The 22,557-nt window shown below is 39.4% G+C and overlaps 1 protein-coding gene across 1 annotated transcript in view; it reads right to left on the bottom strand.

Moving 5' to 3' along the window:
• pik3c2a (phosphatidylinositol-4-phosphate 3-kinase, catalytic subunit type 2 alpha) overlaps nt 1-22,557 on the bottom strand; it is a 125,855-nt gene that overhangs the window by 85,329 nt on the left and 17,969 nt on the right. Inside the window, exon 2 of the mRNA XM_059651839.1 lies at nt 8,114-9,334. Coding sequence (XP_059507822.1) covers nt 8,114-9,250 — 1,137 coding nt within the window. The 5' untranslated portion in view covers nt 9,251-9,334. The remainder of the gene's footprint in view (nt 1-8,113; nt 9,335-22,557) is intronic.

The following is a 22,557-nucleotide window of genomic DNA, read 5'->3' on the forward strand; positions in this document are numbered from 1 at the left end:
GAATTGTGCTTTAATTTGTCATACCTTTCTGCATTCTTCCTCCCAAAAAACAAAATCAGTTCATATGTTACTTCATCAAGTTTCATCTGCTATTTGTCTGCCCATTCCAACCTAGGTCCTTGAGAAGGCTGACTCTCTTCTCACAGTCCATATTACTTCCAAGCTTTGTTCTATTCGTAAATTTTGCCATTGTGCTTTTATACAAGATCAGTAAGAACAGATCATTGGTAAACAGGACTATAAAAACTTTCCCCCAGTCTGAATTGCAACCTCTCCCCTCTCTAATCAAGGGACAGAAAGCAATTTTGTATCCATATTGCTACTGTCCCTATTATTCTAGAAATCAAATTTCATCTTACTCCTTGTAAATGGCAGACAGGGTGGGTGATTCAGAAGGTAAGTTACTCGCCAAGGGATTTCTAGCCTCGGACCTGCTCTTGTTGCCACACGGTTTTTGTACGGTCAATGCTAACCCAAGGATGTTGATAAATGGGGGAAATTCAGTGATGATAATGCCATGTGAATGTCAAGAGACAATAGTTATATTCACTTGCTGGAGATGATCATTACCTGGTATGCATCACTTGCCATTCACTATCCAAACTTGGGAAAAAAATTTCTTGTTCCTTCACTGTTGCTGGGTCAAAATCGTGTACACCCTCACTGAAAGCACGTGCTTGTACCAAATAGGTTGTAGTGATTCGGGAAGGTTCCTCACCACCAAGTGCAGCTAGGGCCTGACAATAAATGCTGGCCAAGGCAGAAATACCCACATACCTTGAAGTAGTAAAGAAAAAAAAGCTTCTTTTGAAGGACTTCAGATCTTTACAAGTTTAAAAAAATGGAGAGGGACATCTGTCTGTCCAGCAATTGTTCAGCGACTGAGGTTAATTGATTAAATGACTGTGTAAAGAGAAAAATGGGGAAGGTGGGCCAGTATCTACTGTGATTAAAGTGATTTAAGGCATGGAGTTGAAATTCTGATCTCTCCAGGGTTCATATGCTGGGCTAAGAGATTTGGGTTCAAGTCCAATCTGCCCTGAAGATGTGTCATAACATGTTAAGTGGGCAACAGAAGGGTCTTCTGGCACAGTGGCAGTGTGCCTACATCTAGGCCAAAGGTTTAGGTTAAAATCCCAGCTCAGGTTATGATGGCCCATTACATGCAAAAACATTTTGATTTAAAAAAGGAACAAGTTGTACTGAAATGTGCAGTATGATTCGTGGACACCCAGCCAATAATCCATCACACAAAAATTGAATCTTGAGATCTAGTTCTCCAACTGGCAGTGGCAGTGATAAAGTATTAGACAAGTAATCTAGAAACCAGGCCAACAATTCTGGGCTAGCAAGGTGTGGAGCTGGATGAACATAGCAGGCCAAGTAGCAGGAAGGCTGACGTTTCGGGCCTAGGCCCTTCAGAAAAATCAACAATTCTGGGGACATGGATTTGAATCTCATCATGGGAGATCTTCAATTCAACAAAAATTGGGAATTTAAAAAACCCTATCTGCCTCACTAATGCCCTTGAGAGAAGGAAATCTGCTGTATTCATCTGGTATGGTCTACTTATGACACCAAACCCACAGCAAATCTGATTGACTGTTAACTGCCATCTGTGCAATTATGATCAACAATAAACGCTGCCCCAGCCAATAAAACCCTCAAGCCAATTTCTCACCCAATTATGTCCAGTTGCTGACAGCCAATGCTCCCAAAATTGCTAACAATGCTCCACTCAACTTACATCCTAGTCTCACTATCCTCTCAAAATCAGAAAAAGGTTCAACTGCATAGAGTGAACCTCCCACTACTGGTTCTCAAACAGACACTGGATGCTTGAAATGGTCAGAGCAGCTGATTTACAACCCTAAGTTAGCTTAACTGCCCATCTTCTCAGATGTCAGAAAAGGATGCATGATCCACAAAGTTTTCAATTAGCAGAGAATAGATCCGTTCCAAAACTTAAGTGTAGTTTTACCAGGAGTTAAAAATAGACTGGCTCTTCCACAGACAAGTCAAATGCAGCCTTGATTGTCTAGCTAAAAGTGAGGGCTTATACTGGAGACACCAAGTGATTGATGTCAAATCACTCATTAGAACATTCAACTTTTAAGAATTTGACTTCTATAACACTCAGCACTTATGAAACACAGTTAACATTCCAGTCAGAATACTAAATACTTGCACCAAAATTCACTTTTCATGAAAGGAAACTGGCCTTGCTTCAAATGGTTGCGCTTCCTCATTTCCTACTAAAGCCTCAAAATTTCCTGTTTTCAGCACAAAAGCTGCCGAATATAATAAAACAGTTTCTCTATAAAACATGTCTGCCTAACAGATGTACAGTATCCCAGGTCAGAAAACAGCATTCCCGGCAACTAATTGGGAAAGAACAGTCAACTTCTACTATTCACATGTAGATCTTCAAATACACTGAACTGCTTTAGGGAATAGCCTCATTCCAACATGTGCAGTCTTAAAAAAGAAAATCACTTATTTTATTTTTAAAAGTTTCTTCCTTCCTCTGGACTCTTCAGGAAGCATATCATGTCCCTGGACCTCTAACAGCAAGCAAACATTGCTGGGAGTGACAAAGAAATAGCCTAGAACAATTCCTCTTCAGTTTCCCTAATTATATAGATGTTTTGAACTGGGGAAGGTGGGAAAGGATAAGTGTATCTGTTCACTGTTAAGAATAAGAAAAGAAAATTGATGTGAAGTGGTCTCCCATGATGGTGCGAATATTACACATGTTTATTAAAACTGAGCACAAGGGCACAAACTGGCAAATTTGTCTTAGAAACTAGGTTTCAACAGTCCATCTAATGCCAGCTGCTCTCACTATGAGATGAATAGGCTTTAGAACCAAATATTTACATTGGAAAACATTAACTCTTACTAATGGGACCTCTCATTTTTAGAGAGCCCTTATCACCAGAACATTATCCTAGATCTTTGATTTACTGATCCAGTGACTCTACCGTCATCCATGAGGTGGTGTGGTGGTAACTAGACCAGTTTAGGACATCTGGTTGGCATGGGTGAGTTGGACCGAATGGCTGGTTTCCATGCATTATCACTATATGACGCTGCAATTGATCTCACCTGCCACTAAATCAAGCATAAACTACCATTTAAGTCAAGATTAATCAGCTGTTGACTGACATATTAGGCAGTAATTGTCAAACTTTGATCCTATTACATCATAATGGAGCGCTATATTAAATTCAACTCTGACTCATCACAACTGTAGTGAGAGAAACAGGGACCGAATAGATCTGAACAATTCAAAGAGGAGACATGACTAAACCTAGAATAATGTTAACTCACCTACATATCTTGTAATGAAGGCATTACACACAAGGATTTACATTTTCTAAGAAAACCCTGTTCTGTAATTTATAGACAAGTGCAAAAAAAGGCCAAAGGAAAACCAAAAGGTGAAAGATTCCAATGCATTTCTCAAATTTCAAGTGCAAGAATAACTGAAGAGATGGAAATGGGTATCAATGAGTGTAATTACCTTGTCTTTGAATGGCTCAGATCTTATTTTGAATACAACTCAATGCAAAGTAAAGCAGTCAGAAGCAAAAATAAAAAAAGGCCAACCAAGAGACTTCTTTCAGAAAGAGGAGGTAGTCAAGTGGATGCTGACACTGTGCTATGCCTACTAATCTGGTTATGATCAATTTTGATGGCAGAATGGACAAATAAGAAAAAGGTTAACAGCTATCAATGTATTAAGTTTGAAAGAGCTAGAAGACAAGCACTTAGATTTCACATCTCAGCTCTGCAAGCAGCATTGTGGACAACTCAACGTATTTAACATCTCAAAGTGCGAAGGAATTAAAAATCTTCATTGAACTGTACATTGTTATTGTGGGGTTTACTTCAGGTGTCACCCCAAGAGGGAAGAATAAAACAGCTGATTGCTACTCTGGAATGTTAACAATGGTAATGAAAGGAAATTAGACACTTTGGATCAACTGTGGAAAAGCTGAATGTAAAAACCAATTTAGTTGCCTGGAACAATATTCAAAAGTACATTTTTCATGGTGTTTTCCTGAGCAGTCTGAAGTTAACTTGAGAGTCTGTAACAAAACAGGAAACATGCCCTTGTGGAACAAGAACTCATTTGTTTAAAGTAATGTTTGTCGACTACAGTGTTTGTATCATTAGTCAGGAAATGCTGGGACCATTTCTCAATTTCATCTCTAGTTTAGTCACATTAGAAAATGCAAAAGGTCACACAAGGAATGCAAACCTATCCTTTCAGTGTTCCTGTTACTACCAAGCAATGGAAACCTCATTACCTCGATAGAAATATTTCACCAGCTCCACAGTCATCTCAGACTCCAGCATCAGCAGTTCTTACTATCTTTTACAATACTGAATTAGTGAACTGCCACAAGTCAGCTTAAGCATGTGATGGCTGCATGCCAAAGCACCTGAGAAGTTGGCATTTCCTGTTGTTAAAGGTACACATGGCCTCTCAGTTTGTGGAGAAGGCAAGTCTAAATGCAAGTCAACATCCTGGGAATTTACCTGATACAAGTTCATCTATACCCCTCGTGATATTATAGAGTTAGTGGTAGTTGTCTTTTCCTAGGGATGCGGGGGATTTCAAGACAAGGGGCACATTTTAAAGGTGAGCAGAGAGATTTTAAAAAGACATGTGAGGCGAGTGTTTTTCCAGAGGGTGGCTCGCATGCTGAATGAACACCCTCATTTGAGATAATTGGGTAAGTACACGAATAGGAAAGATTTGGAGGGATATGGGCCAAGAGCAGGCAGGTGCGACTAGTTTATTTTGGGGTTGTGTTCAGCGCAGACTGGTTGGACCAAGAGGTCTGTTTCCATGCTGCACGGCTCTACAACCATTGACCAGAAACTCAAATTGGACATGCCACATAAGCATGGTGGCTACAAGAGCAGATAAAGAGAGGAATACTGCGGCAAGTAACTCACCTCCTGACTCCCCAGAGCTTGTCCACCATGTACAAGGCACATGTCAGCAGTGTAATGGAATCTTCACTGCTACTCTGGATGAGAGCAGCTCCAGCAGCACAACAGCTTGATACCATCCAAGACAAAAGCAGGCCACTCTATTGGGACCACATCCCCAAACATTCACTCCATCCATGCTCAGGAGTAGCAGTGTCAGTCATCTTCAAGATGCACTGCAGAAATTCAAAAAGATCCCCAGACACAACCACTTCCATCTGGAAGGTCAAGGGCAGCAGACATAGGAACACCACTACCGGCAAGCTTACATCTAAGCCACTCACTATCCTAACTTGGAAATATCATTTCTTCACTGTTGCTGGGTGAAAATCTTGGAACTCCCTCTCTAAAGGATATTGGGGTCTATCTACAGCAGGGGGGTTGCAGCAGTTCAATGTGGTGGCTCACCACCATCTCCTCAAAGGGCAACTAGGGACAGGCAATAAGTGTTGCCCAGCCAGCAATGCCCACATCCCACATACGAATACAAAAGAAAAGAAATTTACCAGTTGACATCCAAGTTTCTGTCACAGACAAAGGGACAGAACTGGAGAAAATCCAACTTCAGTGCCAAAAAGACATGACATGAATTTGGTGTTTACAACATACAATGGTGTGACTGACGCAGACAACCACAGTTGCTCTTTCCTTGTGTGGCCTTCTTCCATTATCACACTGTATTGCTGAACCCAAACAGTTGGCACACAAAAAAAACCATCTTATTTTCAAGTTTCATTAAGCTCAACTACACAATATGGGAAGATCTGGTCTACTTTGCAACAACTATAGTGAGACACCGCTGTGCCATAATTGCTCTATGAGAGTTCATGAAGAAAATCATGATCCACAACAAACATCTGCCTGATCAATCTGATGGAAGTCATTACCGTGGAAAAAAAAAGGTTGCTCAATCCATAGATGATGCCGGATATTTGGAGTATTTCCAGTATTTTGTCTTTATTCTGCAGCATTTTGCATTTGCGTTAAAACGAACGATATGCTTTGTCAAAGTAATTGTATACAATTAATGCCAAATTTTCCAATTACACAGGTGCTAGAGAGCTTCCAAAATGGTGGGTGAAACCTGGTCATGGAAGTCCTACCCACTCCTGGCAGATGCATTTTTTCTGGTGGAGAAAAAGGGAGGTGTATGCATGGAGTAACGCACATAAAAGAAAACCCAAATCAAACAGGACCATTTGAACTCAGCACCAAGTTCAAATCAACCAGTTTGTGACAAAGACAAAAAGTGTGCAGGAGTCACTAGTGTATTGAGTTTACACATGAGCACTTTAAGAGCAGGTTAGGTCTGTATTACTGTCATGTTTAAGTTATTCAAATCCGAAACTCATTAAAAATGAAGAAACAAAAAGTGGTTGGGGTTTCCGTGAGAATAAGAAAAATTTGTTCCAGCATTTTCCACAACAGTTTCGTGACAATCTTGCTCATTTACCCATGCTCCCCAAACACGATCTCCGAATGCTTGATAAATTTGCAGAAAAAAGGCTGGAATTATTTTAGATGAAGATCTGCTCAGGGTGGGTACATAGTGAATTAGCTTGTAGACGTAAGGGATCATGGTAGGGGAGGGGGAAGAGGAGGTTAAAAAGGAGAGAGAGGGGGGAGGGATGAGTTGTCATACAGCTATCAAAATAAAAAAGGTCATGGGAGGGGAGGTGAGAGTGAGAGCTGACAGCTAGCGAATGTACCATTTTACAACACAACTTTTAACTAGCCCTTTGCTATCTTTGTGGTCAATTAAATTCAGCTTTTTAAAAAGTACAAAGTACAGTCATGGTTACCTTGCACCCAATCCTTGGAAATTTCCTAACAAGCCACATGGGCTGTGCATAAAGAAGCAACACAACAATTAACTGGTGTTATAAAAAGGAACAATAGTTACATATAGTAATGGCTACATTTTTGGCATACACACCCAAGGAAGGACATAGCTGCATAAGGAGTGGAAACAAAAGAAAATAAATCACTAGGTTAGATCTCAGGAAAGAGGATCATTCAATGACATCAACTAATTAGACAAAGCCCTGCACTTTCAAAAAAAAACAAAGGTGCGATCTAATTGAAACATCAGCATCAAATCTCCTTAAGAATCTTGAAAGGTTTTTCTTGATTGTGATCCAGTTTTCTGGGCATTTCAATGTTAGAATAAAGGGATGAGCCGTTTACATGAGGAACAGAAAATTTCTACATTCAGAACTTAAGGATGAGAATGTTTACAGTAGTAAGAAAAATAATTAAGGATGTAGGAATAGCATGGAAAGGTGTAGTTAAGCTAGATCAGGCAATCTCTTACAGGGTATGGGTGTAGGCAAATTAGGCTCTGCGCCTCCAGAAGCGGCACATACTTGGGTACAGTGAGGGGCTAGTTTAAAGACCACTTGGTATCCCAGTTATGTTGTAAAATCTGAGGCTCTCAGTCCCAAACCAAACCACTTTTTATACACACATGACAGTTCATAACTCCCACACACCCTGTAGTTTATAGAACATAGAACATAGAACATAGAACAGTACAGCACAGAACAGGCCCTTCAGCCCACAATGTTGTGCCGACCATTGATCCTCATGTATGCACCCTCAAATTTCTGTGACCATATACATGTCCAGCAGTCTCTTAAATGACCCCAATGACCTTGCTTCCACAACTGCTGCTGGCAACGCATTCCATGCTCCCACAACTCTCTGCGTAAAGAACCTGCCTCTGACATCCCCTCTATACTTTCCTCCAAACAGCTTAAAACTATGTCCCTATTCTAACTCACTAAGTACTCACCTTGAGCAGACGTCAAAATGCCATTATGAAAACCATTTCAAAGATCTTTCAAACTCAACATCTTAATCTCTTAGGATGCCTGCTTAGGCTTGAAGACCCAATTCCTGCTCCCATTCATGTTCGTGCAATGTTATGAAAAAGGTGTAACTACCAAGTTATACCACAATTTGTGCTTAAACAGGAATATACCTTACAACACTTGACAAAACTATCATAGTCACATTTGCTTATTTTCGGAACTTTTGGACTATCAGTTAAGAGATAGAAAACTGAGGCATCATACAAGATTACAATGTGTTTCAATCTACGTACCTGTGAAGATCTGTTGTTCCGTCCCTGGTCAGAAAACTGTGAACTTGTGGATCGTAGGTTAAGAGATATACTTCGTGTCACTGAAACTCCAGACGGAGATTTCCCACCTGGCTGCTTGAATGGTGCCGCCTCACTCTTCATGTCAGGTGGGCTGCTTTCTGATGGACTTTGCTTTTGTAGCACTTGCTCCCAAGGATCCCCAGCAACAGCGCCTGTGTCCACTTTCACCTCAATATCCGTTGCGCTGTACGACAACTCCACGTTTTCGATCCTCGCTTTGAGTGGGTCAAGATCTAGCCAGTCAAACTTGCTGACATCGTTTGAGTTTTCACAAACTGGCAACTTAGGAACCATAGTACTGGATGATTCCAAATCATTGCTGGACTTGCTATTTTTCAAGTATTCTGATGTGCTGGCTATTTTATCATATAGCTTTGCCAGTTCAGGGGGTACTGCTGAATAAGGCGGAATAACTCCTGCAGGGCATACAGTTGTAGTAGTCTGAAGTGGGAAAGGTATGTACTGATGTGTATGAAGACCAATATAAATAGGGTCTGAAGGTCTGTATGAAGACTGCCCAAGACCAGGTCCAAAACCATTTTGAAATGGATCAGGCTGTTTTGGGTATGTCACTGGTCTTGCAGGATAAGCACTTGATTGGACCACAGGCCCCTGTATTCCACCTGTCCACTGTCCCCCAGAAAACAGTGCCTGATTGTAAAATGGGCTCGAGAACGATGGACTTACAAGAGGGGTGCTTGGTAATGTACGAGGTGGAGTTATTTTTTTAGGACCAAAGTTTTGGTCCAACAACAGTTTTTCCAGTTCGGCTGAGGTTAAATTCTCTATATCTAGGTCAGACAGAGCATCAGCAGCTTGTTTCTTTGAGCTTTCTGCCTCAGGGAAGTGAATAAGGTCATATTCCTGGACGGCATTTGGACATTTCTGACATGCATTGCTGGCAGACCTCACTGGATGATCCTCCTTTAAAGTTTGGCTTCTCTCTTTCTGCAACCTAGCCAAGGCTTCAGCCTCCATTTGCAGGGCTTCCTCTTTGCCAACAGCTCGCTTCCCAGAGTAACCCACTGTTGCAGGTGCTGACTGCTTGAATCCATTTCGACTGGATATCTGGGCCATGCTGTTAACTGATAGATTCCCATTTATCAGAGCAAATCCAAGTATTCTTAGCTGGGAAGTCCCCAGAAATCAGAACCTCGAGCTCTAAAAATAGAACAAAAGTGGAATGACAAGAAAACAAATTAGAAATGCCATCCAGAAATTCACTATTTTAGCCACACATTCAGCAGACGCTAAAGTTTAATAACTCCTTATGAGCTACCGACACATCCACGTATAACAAAATCTCAGTGCAAAATCTTCTTAGCTTCCCAGATTTCTGGTGAAGGAAACTTAAATTTGCTTGCAACCTTCCCTCAAGGGTCCCAAACTTGTACACCATCTTTGTTCAAAATCCTTATTTGGCCTCATTTCAACTATTGCAAGGACAAAAACAATATGCTTCAAGACAGAATCACGCAGGGGGTGGGGAGGACATAACAGATGAAACTTGGTGCAAAGTATCGAGTAATACAGGAAGAACAAGGGGCAAAGTAAAGTTAATGTTCCAAATGTAAGAAGAGTGGAAGGGCAGAAAGACTGGTTACATAGATGGACAAATCATTAGCAGCAGGAAAAGGTTGAGAATCTCATTAAAATGGTATTTTGGCTGGTAAGCTTTATAAATAGATGCCTGAGGGTAAACGAAGTTACAAGTAATGTTTTTACAACACTAGATTAGCCTCCACTGGAATACTGCGCTCAATTCTGGTGACTGTATTTTAGAAAGTATGTGAATCCAAAAAGTGCGAGATGAGTGACGAGATGAAGGAAAGTTCATTTATTTGAGAGGGTTGAGAATCCATCCATGAATTTTTGTTCTTGAAAGAACCTAAGAAAGAGGAGGAATGGACCCTTAGAAAAGGTCCGAGTCTACTCCACGAATCAACACAATCATGAATGATCCAACGCAGCCTTAAATTAGTTGCCTGCCTGCTCTGCATAACCACCTTATAAACCAAAAATCTGAATGCATTGAAGACTGTGATAGACAATGACCAATGCTTTGTGTAGCAGAGAATTTCAAGATTAGAAACCAAGTAGGAGATTCATTTAAAGGGAGAAACTTTTATTTTGTAAATGTTCCTCAAATTCTAGATTCCCACTCATGAAATATCCTTTCAACATCTACTACATTAAAAACCCAATAAAGTAATGTTACATTTTTCAAAATAAGAAACTCATTTCTCCCATCTCCGATTGGATCTGTACTCAATTTCAGCCATTCCTCACATCATTCATTCCAGGAATATGCCAAATCAAGCTTCTTTGAACTGCCTTCAAAGTGAAAATAACATCTTTCCTCAAATAAAGTGAGCCAAACTACATGTAGCTATACAAATATGAAGATTTCCTTATGTTTCTCTTCCATTCACCTTCCTATTAAAAAAAGGCCAGCGTACAGTTTACCTTTGAAATGAAGTTGGTGCATCTGCCTGGTGACATTTCATTATTCATTTACAATGACATGCAGGTCCCTCCGAAATGTAGCTGCAATTCTGCAGCTCCCCTTTTAGGCAAATAACTGTTTTTCTTCATTTGAAACAAGATGATTGACAGCCCATATTAACATAAGCTTCATTTGTCCAAGTTAAAATTTCTACAATATTGTCCCAATTGAACAGTCTAACAAATAAATACAAATCATTAGGACTCTGCATGATCAATAAGATTAAACATTGAGATCTCATTGCTAGTTTTCCATATCACAATTTATTACAGCTGATCTAACAGTAGCTGCAATGTTAGATTCATTTGTAACAGTTTTAAATTGTTAACATATACTGTCCATTTACCTATCTAAAGCCTAACATTGAGATCGGTTATAATAGCAGTTCAAGCCATACAAGCATAACGTATTTATTACAACAATAAGCAACTGGTCAAAAATCAAAGGTGATTAGGATTTTGCTCAATCTTCGACTTCATTTCCCAGATAATGGCCAGTCAAAAGGAACACTAATGCCGAAGAGAGCAGAGGCTTGCCTACAAAATAGTTACTTTGTTATACTAGGCCAGGCAACAGAGGAGAAAATACAAAGACAAATACAAAGACAAATACATCGCAGCCAAGCACCAAATACAACAAATCAAAATCAAATGACCAAAAGAGAAAATAAGAAAAAAAAATTTGTACGAGGCAAATAATTTAGCATTTTATATATTTTTAAACATTAACACCATGCACCCCCCCCCCCCGATCAGATCTGATTAGTAACTATAATTTATCCCACACAAGATAATAAATGGAGATGATGCTGCCAAGGTTTTTAGTCTTTGCTCCCAGATAAGTTAAAATGACCTGATCTAGTTGGTGCACAGTAGTAAACCTAGAAAGCCAAATATTATTCTGCACACATTGAAAGAGAAAACCCATGAGCCAACAAATGCTGATGCACATGTATTACAAACATGGAGGCCATCCTCAAGAGACTAGCCATAGGAAAGGCTTGTATTTCTTCACTTGGGGAAACAAAGACTTGTCATTGGCATAGACATGGCTCATATTAAGTCTTTGCAACAAATTCACTGTCACTGAAAAACGTATCCATCATTTTCACAGCTGGAGTATTCTATTCCAGAGAGTGAGTATTTCCCCCTGGCAAACACACTGGAAGTATTTCAGACGTGGAATTTACACCTCAACAATAGCACTGATTGAAGACCTAGAATACAAGCTTGGTATGGCTTCAGACCTGCAAATATTCCTCCTGAACCAAAAGCAAAAGTAGCTAAACCACCACTTAATTGTTACATCTGCGATTTCGCTAGTTGTAAAACAGCAGTTGTGTTTGGCTACTTAACAATTCAAGCATTTCAAATCAGTGTTTTTGGAAAAACAACATTCAACAGTTCAGAGAGAATCATACAAAACCAACAAACCTTCCTTTCAGATATTGTCAAAATGTTAACCACCAACTTCCATAGTTAGGCACTTACACATGAATAAAAAAAAGAAACAAACATTGACACGTCACCCAGCACTCAGGAGGCAAAGCCCAGATGGCGTTTACAACGTATGGACAAAGTCCAAACAGCATCTTTTTTTGCAGGGCTAAGCCTGTAATAATTACCAGAAAAATACACAGTTAATGCATAGCCATTTTTGACCTTTTATTTAATACAGCACTCAGCTTGTACTTAAACACCTCGACTGAAAAGTGGGAAGTCTACAGAGAATGTTAAAGTTAAACAAATCTCTGGGATTGTGATCAAGAAGCGACAAGTTCCTGACTTTGATGGACAGAAATCCAATCTGCAACTATTCAATAATTTCCCATTAAGTTTTTTTTAAAAATCACAACAAAGTGAATAAGATGAAATGGGGAGTACAAGTGGTAGTTTCTACTCAGACCTAAATGCAACATTTTGCTGCTGAAAATACCACTTTTGATTAAATAAAGCTTTAGAAAACACTTGCCATGTTCATGTTAGCTTGGCATTATTGGTAGCACTTTCACTTCTGTTGGAAAATTGTTTCAAGGCCCCTTCAAGTCTAATCTAGCATAAAAGGCCAAAACAAAGCAGTTCTAGCCCTCCTGATAAATGACATCCAAAATGGTTTTATTAAAATAACCTTTAGGTTGTTCCAAGGTTCCAGCAGCATTCCTTTATGAAGCACATAAGCAGGTTGTGCAGATGGTTTTCATTCAACTAAGAGGAATTGATCAAGAGATAAATGACTGGTTGTTGTACATTGTTTAGTCTATCCTCAGAGAGATTATCAAGACATCTGTATGTTCAAACAACTGCTTTATTACATTGCAAAAGAGCTGTATGCAGCTCAACATCAATAGGTCTTACATGGCTGAAGTCATGAGCATTCCTCCTCCATAATCTCAGTTGTGAGAAAAGGTATGGGCATGTACCCGGTCTTATAAGCCATTGTTTTAAATAGGGATACTGTTTGTTCTTAAACTTTTTGACAATCCAGTACTCCTAGCCCTGAAAGCTAGTGTGTAGGATGGGGTTTTTGTAAAGTTCCTTGCAATGAGTTCCCTGCTCATTAAAAGCTTTGATACTGTCTATTTACAAGGCACTGCAAAAATCAAAGAATCTGTCTGCACTGTAGGGATTCTATGTGGCTAACCAAGTCTGCACCAACCCTCCAAAAAGCACCCCACCCAAAACCATCCTATGCATCGACCATGGCTAAACCACCACTAGCCCGTATGTCCCTGGACCTGCTGCAGCAGATTAGCATGGCCAATCCATCTAACCTGCACATCTTTAGTGCGCGTGCGTGCGCACACGTGGTGGGGGAGGGGGAAACCTACGCAGATACGAGGAAAAAATGAGGAAATTCCAGATAGCAAGAGAAAAAAAAGTGTTAGCCAAGACTGGAGTTGAACCCAGGCCCCTGATACCTTGGTGGCATTCGACTCCTTTCACAAACTGAGTCGTGTAAACAGCAGAAGATTTTCGCTTAAAATTTAGGACAGAGAAGGACTCCTCTTTAAAAGAAAATTGGAAGGTCACGAGGTTGTGTATTGTATCAAGAGAGTTAGTAATTTAAACTAATTTAAGAATAACAAAAAAAAAACTTATTAGACAAGAAATAGCACTGAAAAGCTATATGGAATACTCTGCCCCAGAAGGCAGTGGAGGCCAACTCTCTGGATACTTTCAAGAAAGAGATGGATACAGCTCTTACAGATAGTGGAATCAAGGGTTATGGGGATAAGGCAGGCACAGGATACTGATTGGTGGATGATCAGCCATGCTCATAATGAATGGTGGTGCTGGCTCAAAGGGCCGAATGGCCTGCTCCTGCACCTATTGTCTATTAAACAGTAACAGAAAAGGCATTTGGTATATTAGTTTTTATTGTAAGTGAAATGGAGTGCAAAGTACAAAATGTTTATATAATGGTTCAGGGTAGTTAAGTCATATTTAGGAGAAGCATGTTTGGTTTTAGTCTCCTTTTTTGAAAGCAACGGAAGGATTTACTTGTATTACAACCTGTTCAGAGTTAATCCACTAGACATTCCTTCGATGAACAGGTTGGGCCTTTAGCAATTGGAATGCAGAAGAAACTCAAGATTTTGAGGTAGCTTCACAGGGTAGATACAGAAAAAAAAGGATATTTCCTTTTGTTGAGGAATCCAGAACTAGGGGATAGATTTAAGAATAAAATGGGGATACAGAGAAATTTCTTCTTTCTGGAGTACATTAATCTTTGGGAGGTCTTTACCCAAGAGATCAATATAGGCTGGGCCAGTGAATGTTTTCAAGACTGGATGAGACAGATGATTTTTCTTTGATCGAGAGAATCAATTAGGGATGACCAATAAATGCTGACCTTGCCAGCAATGTCCAATTCACATGAGGGATTAAATAACTAGATTAATAACATTTAGGTGTTGGAAGTAGGTAAATGGATTTGGGATCACTATCAGATCACCAACCATCTTATTCAAAGACAAAACAGATTCAAGGGTGAAGAGACCTACTCTTGCTCCTAATTGTGTTTAATGCTCTTATAGGATTGTGAAACCATCCAGAGGATAAACAGCAACATGGCATGTTGAGCCAAATGGCTTAATATTGCAATCTCTCATTTGCTTAAACTGTAAAAATTCTGCAATCATAAACAGACATTAAATTTCCATTACAAGCCAATAGAAGTTCACCCTACCTCACAAGCCTCAAATAAATTAAGGCAAGATGAACACATATCAGCCGTCATCCTGCAGGGGAGGTGGTGGCATAGTGGTATTATCACTGGAGTCTTAACCCAGAGTCCCAAATAACATTCTGTGGACATGGGTTCAAATCCCATCACGGCGCATGGTGAAGTTTGAATTCAATAAATATCTGGAATGAAGAATCTCATGATCACTGTGAATCATGGTTGATTGTCAGGAAAAACCCATCTGGTTCACTAATGCCCTCTAGGGAAGGAAACTGTCATCCTCACCTTATCTGGTCTATGTGTGACTCCAGACAAAAGTGTGGTTGACTAAACTACCTTCTAGGCAGTTAGGGATGGGGCAATAAATGCTGCCTAGCCAGCGACAGCCTCATCCCATAGATGAATAAAAAAAGTCAAAGTCAATTTGTTTGGATGACAATATTTTGATTACAATGATTTACCTGTTATGACATCTCTGTAGCAGGTGGGACTTGAACCACACCTCTGGGTCTGAAGTAGATACATTGTGATGTGTATGTCTTGTGGAATATTGACAATGTTGTTAACTGTAGAATAGCTGAAACAGAATTATTTCTACTTTACAGGGTTCAAAAATACCCAAAAAGCAACTGATCTTTCAGAAACTTTCAATAGCATTTGATCAAAAGATTACCAAGATAAATGCGAAACTGAGTACCAAAGTGAAAATAGAAGTGACTGCTATTTTTAAGTTTTTAACAGTTCCTTTCCAGGGCCTGAGTAAAACCTGGGTTTTAACAGCTTGGAGTATCTGCAGTTCAGTGTTAGAGATGCTTTTCTTAAAAAAAATGAAAGAGAGCAGCAGTTGTCTCATCCAATTAAAACACCATGAAAAAAAGACAAATGATTAAGCCCTTAAGTTCAAGTGCCACTCTTGTGATATAATATTCTTGAAAAGATAAACAGTGTATGCTACAATGAACATATTGGAAGACTTGAAATTCAGAAACACAAGCTGCAGCATTTAAATACAGTTAGGAAAATTCTGATTAAGAAAAACCTCAGAAATTAAAAATAACTAAGTTGTCTGTTGTTAAGACTGACCTCATTCTGGATGTCGCTACAACCCCAGAATTTGAACAGTCGTGACATTAACTACATTGCTCTCTCCAAAGATGCTGCCAGATCTGCTGAGTTTCTCTAGCACTCACCACAGTATTTTGCTTTTGTAAGAACATTTGTAACTTGATTAAAAAAAGACAAATGTTGCCTATTAAGTTGAGCATTACAATGGTGCTTTTTGAAAGTAGAAAAAAAAGAGGGGTCAACACTGAATGTCAGCAAGAATCTTTCAAGCTGAGGAAATTCAAAAACAAAAATCAGTAAGTTGTTAGGCAGAAAGAGATAAATCTCTTTGCAGCTGAAAGAAAGTGCCAAGTGTAACACAATGAGAATGTCCAGACCCTACAAACAGCATCTCTTTCTTGCTCATGAGGGGAAAATGTCAAAACACCCAGGAAGCTTAAAAGAAAGAATTCATACAAGAAAATACCCGAGTACATGAAAGTGATCAAATTGACAGAGGAAAGGAACTTTCCACTGAGAGACTTTACTTCTGATCTTCAGAATTTTGTTTCCATTGTTTGTATATTCTTTTAGATTTCATCATATACATGTGAAACCACTGGCCTTTCAACTGTCTTACTCATGAAGTGTAGGTGTGTGTTTGAAGCTTTGAAGGGATATAGTTTAAACATGCACAAGTTAAATATCCTCTCTTTTCACTGGTCTTGTTAAAGTGTGTGTTATAACTGAAAGATCAAGTATTTTTCCTGTTATTGAAGGAAGCAGATAGGACTTGCCTTCAGGTTGGCGAGCAACAAAGTCAGGTAAATTGGCTTTCGTTCTCACATTGAGATGTATCAAATACACTTTGTAATAACCTGTACAGCAGTGAAGCACAAATTATTGGAATTTATTTCGAAGTGAAAAGCAGAATTCTTACAGGAGACTAATCGTGATCCACAAATTTGGAAGTAAAATTAAAAAACCAAACGGTTCAATAATAATAAAAGCCCAATTTTTGAGCAAAACAAAAAACAGAATTGTTCAATAACTTGACCTAACATGGCAGGAATGATTGAGGAACAAGCAACGTTGATCCGTTAGTTCATTCAACCGCCATTTGTGCAAATACTGAAATGCCAGTGACTTTAATAGACAGAAGAAAGGTCTGCAATTCTTGAGCCTTTTAATGATCAGATTGGCTGTTTTTGTAATCTCAACTGGAGGGATGCGGCCAGATCTCAAGGGATAACTTCCTCATTCTTCTCAGTAGTTCACAGGCCTCTTAAAATCCACTGAAGACGAAAGTGGTGAAGCCTTGGTTTAACATCTTATCAGGATAAAGACAACTCTGACAATATAGCATTACCCCCACACTGCAGCGGAACCTTAATTAAGAATTGAACCCAGAGATGCAAATCCGATTCAGAAACAAGGGACTTAACTTGATGTTCAACCGATACTGGCAATCCTATCCAGATGTTAAGAATGTTTTTTAAAAAAAATTACTTCCATTAAAGTCAAAAAGAACTAATGTTTCGTATTTTAATTGAAGCACTTTCTGACATGTGTCAAAAACAGCCTAGCCCTACTTACCATGCTACTGACATTTTTTTAAAGCAGTAAAAATCTGAAATCCTCTACCTTGTCACAGTGGGATTCGAAACCTTATTCTCCAAGTTACGAGCAATCATGCAACCATTACTCGAGAATAAAAGCACCTTTTTTGAGATTTAGGACAGAGAAAAATTGATGCACAGTTAAATGACAGCTGCAAGATGATCTGGTGGTTAAATATAAGGCACCTGGGTTTTGGCCATTAGCTTTCCAATGCAAAACATGCCCAAAGACAGGATCACAAGCCAAAAAAGGGAAAAAAAAACTAACTAAAAAGTTATTCATCACAAATCTGCAAGGATTTAGACACTGAAATGGGAAAAGCCACTGTTCGTTTTAAACCATCCTCCACTGCACAAATACAAAATCAAAATCTATGGTAACAGGATAAAAGTTGAATAACCAAAACGGAATACTTTTGGCCATATTAGTATCAATAGGAAGAGATGAAGAACGAACAAAAATACATTTCTATCTGATGATGACGATTCGCTTGAAACAGAGAAGACATACCCTGGGAAGTATTATCTAGGCATGGCGGTATTCTAGACTAAATCTAGATTCAATCCTTCCTTAGCAGATTGTACTGGTTGAATTTATTGTCAACATCACTGCTAGGACCACATGCACAGCCAAACACAGCTGTAACAGATCAGCAGCTGCCAGAAACAAAGATGGTGCTACCCACATAATTATTTGGCAGAGTGGAGTCGAATTCCTGAACATCAGCTCATTGAATACCGTAACAAGTACAGCAGGAGGAAGTGTCCCCACTATTCCAAAATAAGCAGAGCCTTTATGCTGGCAAGATGTGTCATCAAATGAAGTCAGGCAAAACAGAAGGAGATCAGGAATCAACTTGATAGAAAGAAACAGGAAGAAAGAAAATTCACAAATTCTTGGAAAAAACCACATGCAAAATTCTAAACAGTGAGCCCCAAACTGGGTGGACCGGGGTTGCTGTTGGCCCACAGACTAGATGAACTAGGGATACCAGGCATAACAGACCAGTTTTATACAACTGTGCTTGCAGTCATAATCACAAACTCTGGTGCTGTTTTTGACATCGCTGGCACGAGGCAGCCATCTTGTTGCCAACACACACTAGTATATTAATTGGTACTCAAATCTACTGTATCACAAGGTTCCTCATAAATCCGTTTCCTGCTACATGTTTGTCTGACTCTGGTCTTCTTAAAAACATCCTACATTTGTACTGCACTAACCAACACTCATTACTAATGGTTCATGATCCAATGCTTTCTTCTCCCGAACCCATGCCTCCACCAACTGATATGTATCTTTAAACACACAAGGACAGCAATTTGGGAACAGAGATTTTGGACTTTTTTTTTAAAATAAAAGTTCAACATTAAACAGCAACAGGAAACTGGCTGATTCACAAGATCCATAGTAGTACGGAGAAAACAAAATGCTTGGAGGGAGATGAAAGAATATGGAGATTTGTAAAGAATTGACTGGCTGAGTGCCCTATGAACAAATAGGAGCCTTCAAAATGTTACACTTCGCTTCCTTCACAACATAAAGATACCACAATTTCCTGAGCTGACACAGCATTTAAACACAAAGTACCCTTGACAAATTGATAAACAAATGCATGGTTAGTTTTATTCAGTATGATTAAAGCCTTTAGAAGGATACATTTATTGTACATTCAGGTGTTTCTTAGGAGCTCTTACACTGGATTAAACAGAGACTGGCACTTCAACCAAAAAACCGATTGTAGTGATAAAAAAGGAGACGTTGTACATTGTCAGATTCACAAGCAATGGGATCAAAGGTCAGCTCAATTTGATGGGATGATGGCTCTGCACTTTGATGCCCATAAGAACATGCCACTCTTGTGCATCTACAACTTGGATACAGAACACTTAAATATATTATTTATACTTCCCTATCTCCAATGCCTTGGAGGAAGACAAACCAAAATCAGGAAGATTGCTCTTTGAACATGTTTATACTTCAAACAAACGTCTCCCAATTTCAGCCCCTTAATGCTGCAGTAAAAACACTGAGGTGCGATACGTATGTTTAAAAGTTTATATTGTGAAGCAATCTACATTTTTTAAAAAAGGTACTTAAAGTAAAAAAATTGAGAAATTCTTTGTTTCTCTATCAAATGCATGTGCCCTAACGTATTTGGTTCAGCTAAGAGTTTAGAAACAATTATCCTGGCTATTCAGATTACAAAGAGTCCCAATTTCTGAGAACGTGAAGTGCCAGTTACTGTTTCTACGAACTGAACAGCAGAACAAAAAACATTATAGCATTTCACTTTCCATCCCAAAAGCACTGGTACCAAGCTTAAAGTAAGAAGGTCAGTGCACTATTTTTAAATCAGCAGCACTACTCATTCTTCCATGCATTGTTTCTTTAATTATGGTAGTATGGGTAGGGTAGCTGATTGTCTAAAGAAATAGTACAATTTTTGTACCATTGAGTATCGACAAAAGTCTAACTGGTCCTTCCTCGGTTACTTTTAACCATGAGGTAAGAGAAGCAAAAAGAGGTTTACCAAAGCTGCAAAACAAAAAGGTATCTGTGAGAAACAACCGAATTGAGAAAGTATTCAAACCAAATCACAATAGAAGGATCAATTCAAACCTTGGTTGAAACCAAATTCTGAGTCAAGCTCATCAAATTGACATTCAAAAGTATATCTGTACCTAATACTGAAATCAATCCAGTTATCACAAGGTGATCAAAAAGGCAGCCTGTGGGCCATAATGTGACCACCTGAGGGGTCCAGCAAGCTGTTGGTCAGGATGCATGTGCAATTCAAAGAGACTCCACAAGGAACTGCTCCTTGATGTTGTTGCACTATGGCACTTGCCACCAACAAGCTCACAGCCTGCAAAGAAAGCAGGAAGTCAGGTAGCAGGCCCAGTCCTAGAAGCATGGCAAGTGTGCCTAGGGCACTAGTACTCGGAGCCTCAAAAGGGATCAGGGGAGTGAAAAAGGTTAGATTATAAAAAGGTGAGAAGCAAACTGCTTTCAACTCCACTTGAGAGAATTCCATGTAGGCCAACTTGGAACAGATACTATCAGAAGTAACACAAGGTCGACGTTACTTAAATCCAACTTCTTAGTGGCCAGTTGCTTCCCTAGCTATCAATAATTGGGGCTTAGACACTACATAAGGCATAGGAGCAGAAGTTAGGCCATTCAGCCAATCGAGTCGACTCTGCCATTCGATCATGGCTAATAGTGGGAGAAAGGTTTCTCAACTCCATTCTCCTGGCAACCCTTGATTCCCTTGATAATCAAGGGCCTATCTATCTCAGTCTTAAATATACAGAATGACCTGGCCTCCACAGCCTTCTGTGGAAGGGAGTTCCATAGTTCACCACTCTCTGGCTGAAAAAGTTTCTCCTTACCTCCAATCTAAAAAGGTCTTCCCTTTACTCTAAGGCTGTGTCCTCAGGTCCTAATCTCTCCAACCAATGGAAACACCTTCCCAACATTCACTCTGTCCAGGCCATTTGATATTCTACAAGTTTCAATTAGATCCCCCTCATCCTTCTAGACTCCACTGGATATTGTCCCAGAATCCTCAAGCTTTCCTCATATGTTCAGTTTTTCATTCCTGGGACCAATCTTGTGAACCTCCTCTGAACACACTCCAGGGCCAGTACATGGATATGGGGCCCAAAACTGCATACAACACTCCAAATACAGCCTTATAATGGAGCCTCAGATGTACAGCTCTTCTTATATTCAAGTCCTCTCAAAATTAATGCTAAAGTTGCATTTGTCTTCCTAACTACTGACTCAACCTGCAAGTTTACCTCGAGAGAATCCAGGACTAGAACTCCCACGTATTTTTGCACTTCAGACTTCTGAATTTTCTCCCCATTTTCCCTTCTCCTTGAAGCTTTGCTGCTCAACCCAGAACAATTTTATTAGTTAGCCGTGCTGCCTGGCACTTTTTTTAAAAGAGGCTTTTCAAACATAGTTATTCATATAAAGTGACCAGTTTATTGCTTTAGAATTTCTTTCTGAAATTCATGTTTGCTGTTGCACTCTTACATTTTCGCATTTGCCCAATGCAAGAGCAAAAAATTGAAATGAAGCCCTGATGTAAAAAGGTTTGGGAGATAGAAAGAGAGTTTCCATGAATCATGGGATAAAAATATGACCTACCCAGAGACACAGTATTGTACCAGAGTCTGTTATTTTCAGCAAAGGCATGTTTCAAAATATCAGTTATTACCAACCCTGTAGAGGCCAATCATGTTTTAAAAGCTATTTGAATTTGCAGTGACCAATATCATGGAATTGCACAAAATATCCAAGTCTTATTGTAACATACTAAAATCAATATTTCGTCAAATGTCACTTACTTGGTAATGAATACTCTAGATTTCAGAGCATAGAGCCATCAACATTTGACTAATGATGCATAACTGCATACTGTATTTACTATATTAATACTATTGAACTGAAGTTAATTTTGAGCAAACTGGCCAAAGTTATTGCCGGTTTTCATTAGGAGTTGTAGTGCCCATTATTTTCCAAAACAGTTTCCTTCAATCTTCAGATAAATCCCAAAATGACCTCAAGCAGTATTTCTCACCACGAATTATTTCTCCTTCCACCTATAGCAGGATGAAACAGTTCAAGTGCTCTTGAGAGACAGTTTGCAACAAAAGTAACTGCTTTAGCCTTTATCAGAGTTAAACCTGGCACCTGCACTCTACGTGGGCCCAGCCTCCAGTTCCAAGGTAATCAGCGCACACAGGCTTGTTACCAGGCAGAACTCAGATCACATGATTTGCTTCATTTTTACCTTAAGTCATCTTACACCGCCCACATTTGTAACAATAATCTTTAGCCAAGTACATGTACAGACTTTAGCTATGCAATACGTTCAGGAACAACCAGTGTCAAAACGGGATATTCGGAATTTGTCCTTCACTTCAAAACAGGAATAGCCAACATGAATGTCCCAGCATCCATTACAGATGGTAGTACCAGAGCAAGAGAAAGAACACCACCAGGCTCTCACCTT

The sequence above is a fragment of the Stegostoma tigrinum genome, chromosome 17 (genome assembly GCF_030684315.1).
Source record: "Stegostoma tigrinum isolate sSteTig4 chromosome 17, sSteTig4.hap1, whole genome shotgun sequence".
NCBI classification, from domain to species: Eukaryota; Metazoa; Chordata; class Chondrichthyes; order Orectolobiformes; family Stegostomatidae; genus Stegostoma; species Stegostoma tigrinum.